The sequence below is a fragment of the Peromyscus californicus genome, unplaced genomic scaffold, assembly GCF_007827085.1.
Source record: "Peromyscus californicus insignis strain IS unplaced genomic scaffold, ASM782708v3 Scaffold_5__1_contigs__length_169319896, whole genome shotgun sequence".
NCBI classification, from domain to species: domain Eukaryota; kingdom Metazoa; phylum Chordata; class Mammalia; order Rodentia; family Cricetidae; genus Peromyscus; species Peromyscus californicus.
Window position 1 is genome coordinate 21,706,993 of NW_026294573.1, and position 15,661 is coordinate 21,722,653.

The 15,661-nt window shown below is 42.9% G+C and overlaps 1 protein-coding gene across 1 annotated transcript in view; it reads left to right on the forward strand.

Annotated features, from left to right (window-relative positions):
• Stx12 (syntaxin 12) overlaps positions 1-7,942 on the forward strand; it is a 33,598-nt gene extending 25,656 nt beyond the window's left edge. Inside the window, exons 7-9 of the mRNA XM_052716700.1 lie at positions 2,308-2,380; positions 3,778-3,860; positions 6,444-7,942. Coding sequence (XP_052572660.1) covers positions 2,308-2,380; positions 3,778-3,860; positions 6,444-6,536 — 249 coding nt within the window. The 3' untranslated portion in view covers positions 6,537-7,942. The remainder of the gene's footprint in view (positions 1-2,307; positions 2,381-3,777; positions 3,861-6,443) is intronic.
• Positions 7,943-15,661: the final 7,719 nt, after the last annotated feature.

The window sequence follows — 15,661 nt, forward strand, 5'->3', positions numbered from 1 at the left end:
TTAATATGAAAAGGACTGGATTGAGTCTTTGTGTATTTGATATAATCTGTCAGTTTAGTCATGGCGACATTGAACTACTGCTATGTGCTGCTGACCTGGGCACTCAGGAGCACCCGGATTCTTCCTCAAACTCCACTTAGCACATGCTCTCTGGGAGAGGTACAGACATGGAAACCAGCAAGGCAGGTGATACTGTGTTGCTTCCTAGAACTTCCCCAGCTCCGTAGCAGTCTTCAGGTTAAGCAGGGTTCTGTGGAAAGCTCCTTTCCGTAGTCTGAATAGCCCAACAGAAAGGCAAGCCAAAGCTCTTGCTCTGTTTGTGTACATTATAAAGTCCAATTCCCGGGGCTGGAGGGATGGTTCAGTGGTTAAGAACATTGGTTGGTCTTCCAAGAGGACCTGGGTCCAGTTCCCAGCATCCACATGGCAGCTCACAATTGTCTGTAACTCCAGTTCCAGGGTACCCAGCACCCTCATACAGACATGCATGCAGGCAAAGCACCACTGCACATGAAAAAGTCAGTAAAGAAATGAAGAGGAAGTCCAGTTCCATGCATAACTCTTGTCATAACGCTTCAGGGAGTCAGAGTCAGAACCGTTTTTTGATGTGGGGTTGAGGAAGAGTTCTGTAGACTGTTTTCGACTTTTTGACTTCCATTATGATCAAGGCAACATATAACAACATTTTTTTTTTTGGTTTTTTTTTTTTTTTGAGACAGGGTTTCTTTGTGTAGTTTTGGTGCTTGTCCTACACCTAGATCTTGCTCTGTAGACCAGGCTGGCTTCAAACTCATAGAGATCCACCTGGCTCTGCCTCCCGAGTGCTGGGATTGAAGGTGTGCTCCACTGCCACCCGGCATAAAGACATTTTTAAAAAATGCTGTTAAAGGTATGTTCATATGGTGTGGTTTGAATGTGTATTGTCCCTGTTAGTGGGATGTTTAGGAAGGATTAGGAGGTGCGATTTAAACTTTTAAATTTATTTATTTATTTATTTATTTTTGGTTTTTCGAGACAGGGTTTCTCTGTGTAGCTTTGCGCCTTTCCTGGAACTCACTCTGTAGCTCAGACTGGCCTTGAACTCACAGAAATCTGCCTGGCTCTGCCTCCCGAGTGCTGGGATTAAAGGCGTGCGCCACCACCGCCCGGCCTATTTTTTATTTTTATGTTTATGAGTGCTCTTAGGGATTAGAAGAAGGGGTCAGATCCCCTGGGATTAGAGTTCTGGGTGGTTGTGAGCTGCCATGTGTGTGCTGGGAACTGAACCTGGGTCCTCTGTAAGAGCAATAAGTGCTCTTAACTGCTGATCCATCTTTCCAGGCCCTAAAAGAAAGCATTTAATTGGGAGCTTGCTTACAGTGTCAAATGGTGGGTCCCTGACCTCATGATGGGGAGCATGGCAATGGGTGGGGAGGCATGGCTTTGCAGCAGTAGCTGAGAGCTTACATCTGATGTACAGGTTGGAGGCAAAGAGAGCGAGCGACACTGGACCTGACATGGGATTTTGGAACTTGAAAGCCCACCGCCAGTGAAGCACCTCCTCTAACAAGGCCACACCTCCTAATCCTTCCTAAATAGTCCACCAGCTGGGACAGTAGTCATTCAAAGGCATACCTTTAACAGGCTAACACGTTGCTTTTCTACCTGACATGTGGCAGGCTATGGCTTATTACCTATGAGTAAGCAAAAACCTGAACATGGAGAATCTTATTTCCATCACTGCCAGGAAAAGTGCACAGTTTAGACCACCAAGCTGACTTGTCATGAAACTTTTCCAGGCAGAACAGCAGGCTTCCAAATGATGTTGTCCTTTCACCTACCACCTCTTCTCCACTGTCTAAGCTCTCTGTCAGTCAGTTGAAAGCTGTTTATAGGCATCATCCGAGTGACAGTAGAGTCCAGTAGTTCCTCACATAGACCAGCTCCTGGTTGTTTGTCTTCCATATGTTCCCCAGGCAGCACAGTCCTATAAAAGCCATTTGAATTCTCTAGTCCAAAGTCCTAGTGGTCACTGACGTTGGGGTGCTCCATGTAGAGCTGTCACACAGAGATTATGTCCACTCCAGCACTCCAGTTTAGGCTTGAATGGTCTTACTCGTTCTCAGGTGACATGTGCAATTAATATTGCTTGATGGGTGGATTTCATGCCACCTGTACTACAGTATTAGGAAAGCAGCAATAGGTAGTTTTCTGTTCATGGAAAAAGCTATAAAACATGTGTGATATATTAATCTTTAGGGAAAGGAAAGGAAAGAAATCTTTTAACATGTTGCTTAATGTGAGTTAATTGGTTTTTGTCTTCCTTAGGCTGACATTTTGGATGTCAATCAGATATTTAAAGATTTAGCCATGATGATCCATGACCAAGGTGACCTGATAGGTACGTACTAATTAATACCTCTAACCTTGGGGTGAGTACAATGATCAATAAGATGGGTTACCTATAGACTTAAAATTTAGTAATATCTTTTTTAAGTTACTGAATTCATTTTCTTATAGAGTCAACTATAGAGGTCAAAGGGGCACTCTGTGGCCAGTCCTGTTCACTTGTTATAGCCCATAAGTCTGTTAGAGAAAGAGCTGTCAGCACCCCAGCTTTTAGCTCCAGACTCTTGCAGGATTGTGGGGTTCGTAACTTTCAAACTCTTTTTAATGTGGAAATAATCTCGTTTATAAAAAGCTGCAAAATAAAAACAATACAAAGAATCCTTTATATCCCTACCCAGAATTTTCCTGGTTAATAATATTTTGCTTCACTTCCTTTTTGATGTATTCCCATACGTAAATGTATGTGTATGCATGCCCCACACACAAGTTTTTTTTTTCTCTTGAATCCTGTATAAGTGAATTGCATTCTTAGTAACCTATTGCTATGAAATATTTGAGTATTTCTGAAGAATAGAGCTGCTCTCTTATCAAGTTAGAAACTTGTAGCTGGTAGTGACAGTGGCACCTGTAACCTGGGCACTCAGGTGGAGGCATGAGGGTCAGGAGTTGAAGGCCAGCGTCAGCTATGTGGCTTGTTGTTGAGGACGTTGAGACTATCTTAGGCTACATGAGACCCTGTCTCAAAAAATTAAATGAAAAGAAGTAAATTTTGATTTCCTGGCTGGATGGTAATAGTGAAACTAAGGGCTTGACATCAAATTTGTTAGGGGGCTGGAGAGATGGTGCAGCAGCTAAGAACAGTGGCTGCTCTTCCAGAAGACTCAGGTTTGATTCCTAGCACCTACACAGAAGCTCATAATCATCTGTAAGTCCAGTTCTAAGGGATCCAATGCCCTCTTCCGGCTCCAGGCATGCACATGGTACACAGACGTATATGCAGATAAAACACCCATATACATTTAAAAAAAGAAAGAAATTGTAAATGGACATTTGCTGTCCCGACTGCCCAGTCCCAAATAATCACTCAGAGGCTTATATTAATTATATATGCTCAACTGATAGCTCAGGCTTGTTACTAGCTAACTCTCACATTTAAATTAACCCATGTTTCTATTTATGCTTTGCCACATGGCCCATGGCTTGTTACCTCATTTTCTACATGTCCTGCTTGCTCAGCTGCTGGCTGGCATCTCTTTTGACTCTCCTGACTCTGCCTTTCTTCCTCCCACCCTTCTTTCTGCATCAGGCTGTCTCGCTCAATCTCTTCTTGCCCTGCTATTGACCAATCAGTTTCTTATTAATAATGAACGTAATCCACAGCAAGAAATTGTTTTGTTTGTGGTATTGAAATTTCTCAATGTGCTGAAATGTGCATTGTATTTTTTACAGATAGCATAGAAGCCAATGTGGAAAGCTCAGAGGTCCATGTGGAAAGAGCCACTGATCAGCTGCAAAGAGCTGCTTACTATCAGGTAAAAGTCAGGACCCAAGAAAGTCTCTCTGTGCTGTAGACTCAGTGAACACCTAGGCTGTGTTGATACACTGCAGGCAGTTGCAGCCTTTTGCCTGGGTTTAAGCTGGAGGCAGGCAGTTATAATTTGCAGCCCCAGTCCCATTTTTAGTATTTATCTTTTTTTTTTTTTTTTTTTTTTTTTTTTTTTTTTTGGTTTTTCGAGACAGGGTTTCTCTGTGTAGCTTTGCGCCTTTCCTGGAACTCACTTGGTAGTCCAGGCTGGCCTCGAATTCACAGAGATCCGCCTGGCTCTGCCTCCCGAGTGCTGGGATTAAAGGTGTGCGCCACCACCGCCCGGCTTTAGTATTTATCTTTACAGCCAGATCACCAACACCATCAAATCTTGAATAACTTATACAGAAGCTCTGTGGATGCAAAACTAATCTCATGAGCTAGCTTGATCCCTAAATCTAGCATGATGCTAATCTTACACCCTAAATGGCTGGGCTATGTGGTGATATATTGTGTACCCTAATAAAATTTGCCTGAGGATCAGAGACCAGAACAAGTCACTAGATTAAACATAGAGGCCAGGCAGTGGTGGCACACACCTTTAATCCTAGCACTTGGGAGGCAGAGATCCATCTGGATCTCTGTGAGTTCAAAGCCATCCTGGATTATATGAGATTGATTTAGTCTAGGAGAGAAACAGAGTCAGGCAGTGGTGGCACACACCTTTGATCCCAGCACTTGAGATCTCATGCCTTTGCTTGGGAAGCACACACGTCTTTAATCCCAGCACTGAGAAGGAAGTGACATGGCAGGGCAGAGAAAGGTATATAAGGCGTGAGGAGACAGGACTAGAGCCCTTTTTGGCTGAAGCCTTTCAGCTGAGGAAGCTTTTTGGCTGAGGACAGAGAGAGACATTCAGTTTGAGGATTCGTGGAGACAGGATTAGCTGAGGAGTTAGCGAGGTGAGAGTTGCCTGTGGCTTGTTCCTTTGTCTCTCTGATCTTCAGGCAAATTTTATTAAGGTACACAATATATCACCACAGGGCTATTGGGAGAGTAAGAGCTACAGGGAAAGTAGAGCTTCAGAGACACGATGCCGACTGTTAACTCAGCATCGATGTCTTAGAATCATCTGTGACGACATCTCTGTGTAAACAGGACTAATCATTATGGAACTGTGCCCATGACGGGGATTCTGCTGGCTTTATGAATTTTAGGAGTCTTTTTGTTTGGTTTTGTTTTATGAGATAGGGTCTTGGGGTTGGGGATTTAGCTCAGTGGTAGAGCGCTTGCTTAGCAAGCACAAGGCTCTGGGTTCAGTCCTCAGCTCTGGGGGGGGCGTGTTTGGTGGGGGGAAGAGATAGGGTCTCACTGTGTAGTCCTGACTGGCCTGGAACTCACAGAGATCCTCCTGCCTCAGCCTTCCGAGTGCTAGGATTAACGGCGTGTGCCACTGCACCCAGCTCTTTCTCTGAGTCTGTAACCTAGGTTTTAGATATTGAAAATGAAATCTAATTTTCCCTCATTTGCTGTTGCATGCCTCTTTAGAAGCAGCTTCATTTTAGTCATGCTCTGTATTCCTGGGGTAGCTATATTTTACCTGTGATGCTTGAGGAAGTTGTGTTTCATAATATTTTCTTGAAAAACTGATGATTTTAGTTTATAGCAGTAAAGGAGTAATTACATCTATTCAGTATTGTGTTATGTGGGAACTAAGAGATGTTAAAGAGGTCATAGCAGAAAAGGAGAGTTTGTGCTAAATGTTAAATGAGAAAAACATCAAACATACAGTATGATCCAGTTAGAACATGTAACAATCCAGGAGTGTGCATAGATGATTGAGCAGAGGGAACACAGGCCTTTAACCAAGCATCAGGAGGCAGAGGCGGTAGATCTCTGTAGATGAAGCTAACCTTGTCTATAGAGAAAGCTCCAGGCCAGCCAAGCCTACACAGTAAGACCCTATCTCAAAAACAAACAAACAAAAAACAAAACCAAGAGAGAAGAAATAGAATCAGATGTTAATAGTCTTACCTATGGGTGATTGTTTTCTTTCTACTGCCTGTATGCTTTACAGTGAATATACTATCTGTGCTAGGTATAAAGTAGTTATTAAAGTACACAGGGCCCAGTGAGAAGGCTCAGTGGTGAAAGCAAACAAGAGGCCTGGCCTTCAAATCCTCAGACCCTTGTAACTCCAGCCATGGATGGTAGAAGGGGATCCAGGGATAAGCTAGCTAGTGTGAGACAAGTCAGGCCAGCAAATGACAACCTGAACAAAGGCGCAGCTCCTTTGCAAAACTGTATTTGTGAACAATTTAACTTGCACTACTACTTAGAACTGGTGACTTGGGATTTCTAAGAAGTGTTTGCACATTTGTGCATGGTAAGAGTTAATTAGAGGCTGGGGGTGTGACTCAGTAGGGGGAGTGAGTACCTAATGTGTACTAGGACCTGGGTTCAGTCCCAGCAGGGAAATATAAAAGTGTTATTATGAATTCAAGGAGGCAGATTTTGATGCACTCTTGGAATCTTAGGTATAAGAATTTTTACTTGCTTCATGAGTGTCTTTAAATATTTCTTTCCTCAGAAAAAATCTCGCAAGAAGATGTGTATCCTGGTGCTTGTCCTGTCAGTGATTCTTACGGTCTTGGGAGTGGTTATCTGGCTTGCTTCTAAATGAGCTGTGGTTGCCTCAGAGCCTTCTCCTGCTGAGTTGTTTTCAAGGGCAAGTGCTCCATGGAGTCTTGCCAGAACAAACTGACCACAGAAGAGAGCGTGTACCAGAGTGTCCTGTGATAATTTAGCTAGAAACTAACTACTAACTAGTCCTTGGAATTAGTGACCCATGGAGACAGTATTTATCATTTATGCATACATTCTATTGATTTCTCAGATAAGGAATTAACTTATGTGTTTTCCTTTCTCTTGTATTTTGATTGCCCTTTATCACAAGTGTTTATTGCCAGTTCCATTGTGGATATTCTTTTTGACAGGTGACACTACAGTCTCATAATATTGTTTTTGTACATACACAAACTTTACCTTTTTATGAGCATCTGAGATAAATTTCCTTGAGAAGCCAGCCTCTTCCAGTCTGAGAAACTGTACAATATGCCAGCAATTTTTATTTAACATTTTGATATGAGTTTCCAAGGGGTCTGCTCTTTGTTTTGCAAGATTTTGGCACTATATGTAACTGGGGACTAACTGCACCTGTGACTTCAGGGGAAATAAGAAGAACCTGTCTGTCAGAGTGGCCCATTGCCAGGGAGTGTATGAAAGGCTGGGTTTAAGTTAAATTGACATTATTGTCTCCTGGTGTCATTTACAGACTCCATCCCTGCACACTAAGTCATCCCACTCCTGTTTTAAAGAGGTTCGTTTCATTAACATTGTTATAATCAGATGGGTCCCTCTTCCACCTGTCTGCATAGAAAGGGAGAATTAGGCACAGCATGATTTTGGAAAGCAAATAGGGATTGTTTGGAATGATTCTATCTTGTTCACTTATGGCTTACATTCCTGGTGAATGATAAATGTTGCTGTCAAATGCTGTTCCCGAGCCTTATAAGGGTTGCCTGACTTTGATAGCAAGATTTTAAAATTTAGACTGAAGTGGGGTTTAAAACTTAGGTCTGTGACCCTATTGATAAAGCAAAGAAAAGGCTCATTTTTGTAAATAATATTGGTTTAGTGATGTTAGACTTAGCCTAATTTATGAACAAGAGATCAAACTCGGCGTAGTTTTAGACAAAAACAGTTTTAATAAAAGGTTGCTGTCTTGTAATATAAATGTTGTCCACTGCCCTTTTTCACAGGCCTAGAAACAGGTAGAGAGAGTGTAATTGGTTTAGGCGTTCATATAAATGTGAATCGAGTCCGAAAATGTCAGCTCGTCCTTCACTGAATTGGAGGATTTGGCTACTGTTGGCGTATTTATGTTTATTTCCTCTATTCCTCTTAATGTTACTTAATCATCTTCTACACTAATGTGATTGGTAGGGAAATAAGGGCCCAAATGCATAAGTTTCTTTGCACTTTTGCACCATCCCACCTACTTAATACAAATAAACATTTAAAAGCTTTTGTAGTTACTTTTATGTGTTAACATCCTAATGATGTAGGTGTTAGGTAATGTGCTGCCATGAGAAAACAGACCAGCAAGAAGACTGGAGAACAGGTAAGACTTGGCTTGTGAGTGGAATAGGCATTGCTGCCTTTCTTCAAAAAACAGGACAGAGAGCAAACTGTGGTTTGCACATACCTCTAATCCTAGTACCTGAGGAGACAAGGCAGGAAGGTTGCGAGTGCAAGGCCCGGCTGGGATACATACAAGGTTTGAGATCAGGCTTTGTGTTTAAGAAGAGAAGGAGAGGAAGAAAAGACAGCTGTCTGCATGACACAGTGGCCCACGTGTCAGCTTCAGAGAAGTCCCTGTTCTCGAGTTGTAGCTGGACTTGGATAGGTCATTTGTGATAGTCCAAGGAGTAAAAAAGTGATGTGTTGTGGCAAGCTATTGAGAACAACAGAGTGGCTGTAATCCCGTAACACCGTGTCATTGATTGAGTGGTGTTATCATGATGGCTGTGGGAACAGATAGGAACTTGGTATAGAGTTTGTAGCAGTTGTCAAGAAACTCTAATAAACCTATTCCCAGAATCCTGCTTTGTGCCCAGTTATCTTTTGGCACCATGATATGGGACAGCGACTCTTACCTTCATATTAGAAATGTTTAAAAAGAGGTGAAGCTGTAGTCCGCCTCCCCAGAGATTCAACTTTCAGTAGTTTGGTATATTTCCTAGACATAGCAATCTGTTAAAGCCCCACATACGTACTATGTGTAGCCAGGGCTGAGGAACCATTGTTTGCAAGTCAAAAACTAGACTGGAGTATGAAAGACCTCAAGAATCCTAGCCTACCAGAAACTAGATGAGGGTGTTTAGACAAGTCGCTTAGCCCATAAGCCCCATGTTTTCTCAACTGCTCTTTAAAACAACAACAACAACAACAAAAAACGTAATTCTTTTATTGATTCTTTGGGAATTTCACAACATGCTCTGCAATCCCACTCATTTGCTATTCCATCCATATCTGCCCTTCACCCTTGCAGTGATCCCCACCCAAAGAAAATTAAAAAAAATAAAAGTATTAATTCAAAACAAACAACAACAACAACAAAACACTTCGCTCCTCTATCTTTCCTGCCTCTCCATCATCCCTTTGTTCATCTTAGTAGTACTGGGAGCTGTGGTGTGTCATGCAGTACACCCTTTTTTCCAAACAGCTTTACTTGTAAATGTTCATTGTAATGAGTTGTTGGTCAGGTCCAGGGCCTCTGGCTTCTGGCACACCATCAATATTGGACCCTCACCTAAACTCCTCTCAGAATCCCTGCTGTTGCCCAGAGTCATGGAGATCCTGTGGCTATGGTTCCACCCGACCAATCCCTTCATGAGTTCCAGCAGCTCATAGATGGTGGGCTAATTCAAAGCACTGGATTTGTGCCTGGGTGGTAGCTGAGTCGGTCAGTTAAATCTTTTTTTTTTTAAACTATAAACCCCTAAGACAACAGCTGTATAGTCTGAACATACAAATTGTACATATGTTTCTGTATTCGTTTCCACTTTGTACCTCCTGTTCAGCTTTCTGTATTGAAATTGAAATGTTCTAGGAGTACTGGGTACACTCTAGCACTCTCTTTAAAAAGAAAAATAATAGATTTTTAAATGTTATTTTATGTATATGAATGTTTTGCCTGCATGTATGGCTGTGCACCATGTGCATGCATGCCTGGTGCCCTCTGAGTTAAAAGCAAGGGTTCAGGCCGGGCAGTGGTGGCGCATGCCTTTAATCCCAGCACTCGGGAGGCAAAGCCAGGCGGATCTCTGTGAGTTTGAGGCCAGCCTGGTCTACAGAGTGAGATCCAGGATAGGCACCAAAACTACAGAGAAACCCTGTCTCGAAAAACCAAAAAAAAAAAAAAAGCAAGGGTCAGATCCCTGGAGCTGATGTTACAGATGATTGTGAGCCACATATGGGTGCTGGGAACGAAACCTTGGTTCTCTGCATGAGCAACAAACACTCTTAACTGCTGAGCCATCTTTGCAGCCCCTCTAGCAGTCTCTTAAAGTTAATTAGTGCTATGTAGAGAAAATAAAAGTATTCTGGCCACTTCATTGGTAATGTTTCACAATAAGAATTTGATCAATATTAGATTGGTACTCTCAGAGCAGGGGTGTGTACATACCCACGTGCACATAACACTTTTTATTTTTACTAAGGGAGTGCCTACCCACTCAGTGTGCAGTCTGTAATAAACTTATACTGCTTTATACCATTAGGCAGAGACATCAAAGTGAAATTACCAGGCAGGCATGGTACATGCCATGAATCCTAGCACTCAAGACATGGAGGCAGATGGATCTCCATGAATTCAAGGCTGTCCTGGCTTATACAGCAAGTTCCAAGCCAGCCAGGGCTATGTAGTAAGACCCTGTTTGTTGTTGTTTTTGGGTTTTTTTTTTTTTTTTTTTTTTTTTTTTGGTTTTTCGAGACAGGGTTTCTCTGTGTAGCTTTGCGCCTTTCCTGGAACTCGCTTTGGAGACCAGGCTGGCCTCGAACTCACAGAGATCCGCCTGGCTCTGCCTCCCGAGTGCTGGGATTAAAGGCGTGCGCCACCACCGCCCGGCTTGTTTTATTTTTTTTAAGGAAGGAAGGAAAAGATAAATTATCATTCAATTTGTGCAAAATAAACCACTAAGCCCCTCACATTCCACTATTTTCTCTTCAGAGACTGCTTAGTCATGGGAATGAAGCTTTTGCTTTTGGTCACTTAGTGCAGCCTGTACAACTCATGTCATGTCTCAGTCCATTCTGTTTCCTAGGGCTGGGAGTCCCCTGCTTTCTTTCCCGCTTTTCCAGACATTAATAGTATAGGCCTAACTTCAAAGGATTCTTTCCAGTATTGCTTTCTAGCACTACAAAGTACAACTACTTGGCCGGGCGGTGGTGGCGCACGCCTTTAATCCCAGCACTCGGGAGGCAGAGGCAGGCGGATCTCTTTGAGTTTGAGGCCAGCCTGGTCTCCAAAGCGAGTTCCAGGAAAGGCGCAAAGCTACACAGAGAAACCCTGTCTCAAAAAACCAAAAAAAAAAAAAAAGTACAACTACTTTATAATCTCCATCTAGCTAGGATATAATTTAGAAGGTTTGTGTGTGTGTGTGTGTGTGTGTGTGTGTGTGTGTGTGTGTGTGTGTGTGTGTGTATGAATGTTTGGCTCACACGTATGTCTGTACCTTGTGTGTGCCTGGTGCCCAAGAGGTCAGAAGAGGGCATCAGATCCCCTGAAACTGGAGTAATAGACTGTTGTGAACCATCTTGTGGATACTAGGAATTCAAATTCTGGTCCTCTGCACACTGCTGCTGAGCCATCTGAGCACTTGATTTTTAAAGAATAAATTTAGGTTGAGCGTGGTGGCACACACCTTTATTAATCCAGCACTTGTGAGCCAGAGATGGGTGGATCTCTGAGTTTGAGGCCAGCCTGGTCCACATACTGAGATCGTGTCTGAAAACAAAAAGGGACATTTTGCTTGCATGTATGTCTGTGCACCACATACATGCCTGGTGCTGGGGAGTCTTAGAAGAGGGAGTTGGATCCCCTCGAATAGGAGTTACAAAATGATTGTGAGCTGCAGTGTAGGTGCTGGTAGTCAAACCAAGTCTTCTGCATGAGCAACAATTGCTCTTTATGACTGAGCCATTGCTAGACCCCCTTAAATTTTTTTTTATTACATTATTTATTTGAGAAGGGTATGGCCTGCCACAGAATGCATGTAGGAGTCAGAGCACAACTTGCACGAGTCAGTTCTCTCCTAGCATTATATGATTCTAGGAACTGAACTCAGGTTGTCAAGGTTGGAGGCAAACGCATTTACCTGCTGAGCCATCTTGCCAGCCCTTGTGTACTCTAAATGACTCAAGAAGCTGAGACAAAGGTAACCTGGCCATGATCAGACAGCTTTTAAGGGTGGTCTTCTTGAGTGCTCATACTTCAAGCCACCATTATTCAGTATATATAGTCTGTACATCACTGAGAGAAGCTGTCCTGCTCACCTCCTCTTCAGAGTGCTTCCTCTTGACAAATCTGGAGAACTGGTCATTTCTGCTGAAATTAGCATCGTCTCCTTCATAACACCTTGTGCGCTTTGCATCTGTCACCTGCTAATGGAGCTTCCTGCTTACAACGTGTACATACAGCTTCTCATTGCCTTCATTTGAACATACCAAAGATGTTTTAAGATTTCTTTCTATTTGTGTGTATATGTTTGTGTCTGTGTATGCCACGTGTGTGTGTGTGTGTGTGTGTGTGTGTGTGTGTGTGTGTGTGTGTGTGTACAAATGAAGGCCAGAGAGTATTAGCTCCCCTGGAGCTTGAGTCACAGGTGGTTGTGCGCTGCTTGATATGTTTTTTTCCTTTGATCATGGGGTCTCATGTAGTTCCTGCTCACTATGGAGCAGAACATCTGATTCTTCTGCCGCTACCTCCCAGGTGCTCAGATTACAAGTAACGTGTCACCACATCTGACGATTTTAAGTTTGGTGGGTGGTTTTGTTTTGTTTTGTCAGCTTTTAATGTCTTTAGACTTTATTCTAGTGAAACCTCTCAGAGACTTAAAATATTGTCTTTAGAGTCTGGTCTAGAGAAGTCTGTCACAGACTTAAAATATTGTCTTTAGAGTCTGGTCTAGAGAAGTCTGTCACAGACTTCAGAAATTAACTTCTCTTTGACCAGATGCCATGACAGCTAATGTTAGTCTTCATTTCAAAAGGTTAACTGTATTGCTGTCCTCCAATTTGCTGGTCTACACTGATGCCATTGCCACCCAAACAAAGAGCATTTTGCTTTGAAAGGGCCTTGTTAAGTGTAAAGTGCTGACACACCAGAAGCTGTGCTGGGGTGAGGACATTACAGTGGAGTGGAGAATCCGAGGGGTGAGAATACACCTCTTAGGTTTCTTGTAAATGACAGTAGGTAGACTACACACATAGACTGAGAAATTGAAAGCTGAACTTTAGCTAAGATTTTGTCCAGTCACTGATAGCTAGAAATGACTTCAACACGACCTCATGCCTGAAAGGGGTTTCAAAACTCAAAAGCTCACACAAGTTGCCAGATAAAAGTACCTTTGTATACGTGTGTGTTGCTATGGAAACCTTGCACAAGCTAGGCAAGCACCCTACCACCGAACCAACCACACTCTCAGAAGTGTTTTCTTTTGGAGAGGTTGGAGAGAGAACTCCACAGTTAAGAGCACTTGTTGATCTTACATTCAACCCAGGTTTGGTTCGTAGCACCCACACAGCAGATCATAATTGTTTGTAGTTCCAGTTCCAGGAAATCTGACATCCTCTTCTGGCCACTGATGGTTCCAGGCATGCATGTGGTACACAGCTAAGCCTGGCGGTGGTGGCACACACCTTTAATCCCAGCACTTGGGAGGCAGACGCAGACAGATCTCTGTGAGTTCAAGGCCAGCCTGGTCTACAGAGCAAGATCCAGGACAGGCACCAAAACTACACAGAGAAACCCTATCTCAAAAAAGAAAAAAAAAGAAAAGAAAAGAAATAAATATAAGCTGGCCTCAAACTCAGAGATCCACTTGCCTCTGCCTCCTGGATGCTGGAATTAAAGGTGTGCGGCCACAACACCTAGCTCAGAACATTTTAAAACAATTTTTAAAAATGTGGTTTACTATGCTTCATTCAAAACAATTTTGCAATTCTTTGATTTTTCTTAGAAATCATATCCTGTCCTCCAAAATAGGGAGTCATAGGATTATTTGCTTGCTTGAAGTCAAGTTTAGAATTGGGATTTTTTTTTTCCTATCAGTTTGGTCTTTGGGATCACAAAGCAGAAAAGGGATTTTGTTTTGTTTTTGTTTTTGTGTTTTGTTTTTGAAGACAGAGTTTCTCTGTGTAGTTCTGGTGCCTGTCTTGGATCTCAGTCTGTAGACCAGGTTGGCCTCAACTCAGAGATCCGCCTGGCTCTGCCTCCCGAGTGCTGGGATCCAAGATCACTGCCGCCCGGCTGGAAGGGGGTATTAATAGTCTTTTTGCATTTTATTTTATTTTACTTTTTGAGACAAGGTCTCTCTACATAGCGCTGACTATTCTGGCTTGGGGCTGGAGTGATGGCTCAGCGGTTAAGAGCACTGGCTGCTCTTCCAGAGGTCCTGAGTTCCACTCCCAGCAGCCACATGGTGGCTCACAACCATCTGTAGTGAGATCTGGTGTCCTCTTCTCGAATAAAGGTGGACATCTAGATAGAGCACTCATATACATAAAATAAATAAATCTTTTTTTAAATCCAGCTTGATGTTACATTGCAGTTGCATCTTGAAATGTGGAGACTCATCCAGAGAAAAAGTCTCTTAAATAGGCTTATTTAAATTTAATTGTCTAGAAGAGCATGGTGATACATGCCTTGAATCCCAGATCTCAAGAAGCAGAGGCAGGTGGGTTTCTTGTGAGTTCAATACCAGCCTGGTCTACATAGCAAATTACAGGCCAGTTAAGGTTACATAGTGAAACCTTGTTCTCACAAAACAAACAAACAAACAAACAAATAAATAAAACAGTATAGGAGGCCAGTAGCAATGATTTAAGAAAATAATTACTTCCATCACAGAGTCCTTCACTTACTGAACTCTATGTTGTGTGAGTGCACAGGTGTGGATGTTGATGTGTATGCATGTCTGTGAAGACAACACGTCAACATCACTTACATGAGTTCAGTTAATCTATGAGTTGACCAGCAAGCACCTAAGATCCACCTGTCTCAGGTTTTCCAACACTGAGATTACAGCTGCACCTGGCTTTTTTTTCTCTTTTTTTTTTTGTTTTTCGAGACAGGGTTTCTCTGTGTAGCTTTGCGCCTTTCCTGGATCTCGCTCTGTAGACCAGGCTGGTGGATCTCGCTCTGTAGACCAGGCTGGCCTCGAACTCACAAAGATCCGCCTGCCTCTGCCTCCCGAGTGCTGGGATTAAAGGCGTGCGCCACCACCGCCCGGCTGCACCTGGCTTTTTAACATGGGGGCTGGGGACCTGAATTCAGGTCCCCATGCTTGCACAGCTCACCTGCTGAACCATTTCCTTGGCCCTGAACAATGCCTTTCTTAGTGAACAATAATTCTACAGAATTTTGGGGATAGGATCTCAAGAAGCTTAGACTGTGTAGTTGAGGCTGTCTTCTGGAATTCCTGATGCTCCTACCCCTACCTCCCTAGTGCTGGGACTTCAGGCTTGTGCTACCACATCTATAATATTTCTTAAAAAAGAAAACTGCCTGATCACCATGCCAGGTTTTTTGCAAATGTGTGAAAGGGACATCAGCTGCATACTAGTAAGAGTGTGTCTGTCAGAAACCTATGGGACTAGTGACAGAGCCTGGCCTTTGGCTTTATATATACTCAGGTTAAAATTCCACTCCTTGTTTTAGGGTGAGGCTGGACAACTCACTCTGAGTGTCTCTTCTGGAATCAGTCCTTCTTGAATATTGGTAATACCATGTGAGATGACCCATATAAAATACATACTTCCCAGTAAGCACTCAAAAGACAAAGCCATTACAACCAGCAAGCTAGGGGCTTAGAGGAAGATGGCAACCCTAATGCTTCCTTGTACAGTATAGTCACTATGACCCAAGTAGAAAAATCCTAAGGGGCTTTTATTAATCATTTGACCTATGCCCAGTGAATATTTGGACACCTTTTTCTGTTTGGGCCTGCGCCTGGCTGCAGTTTG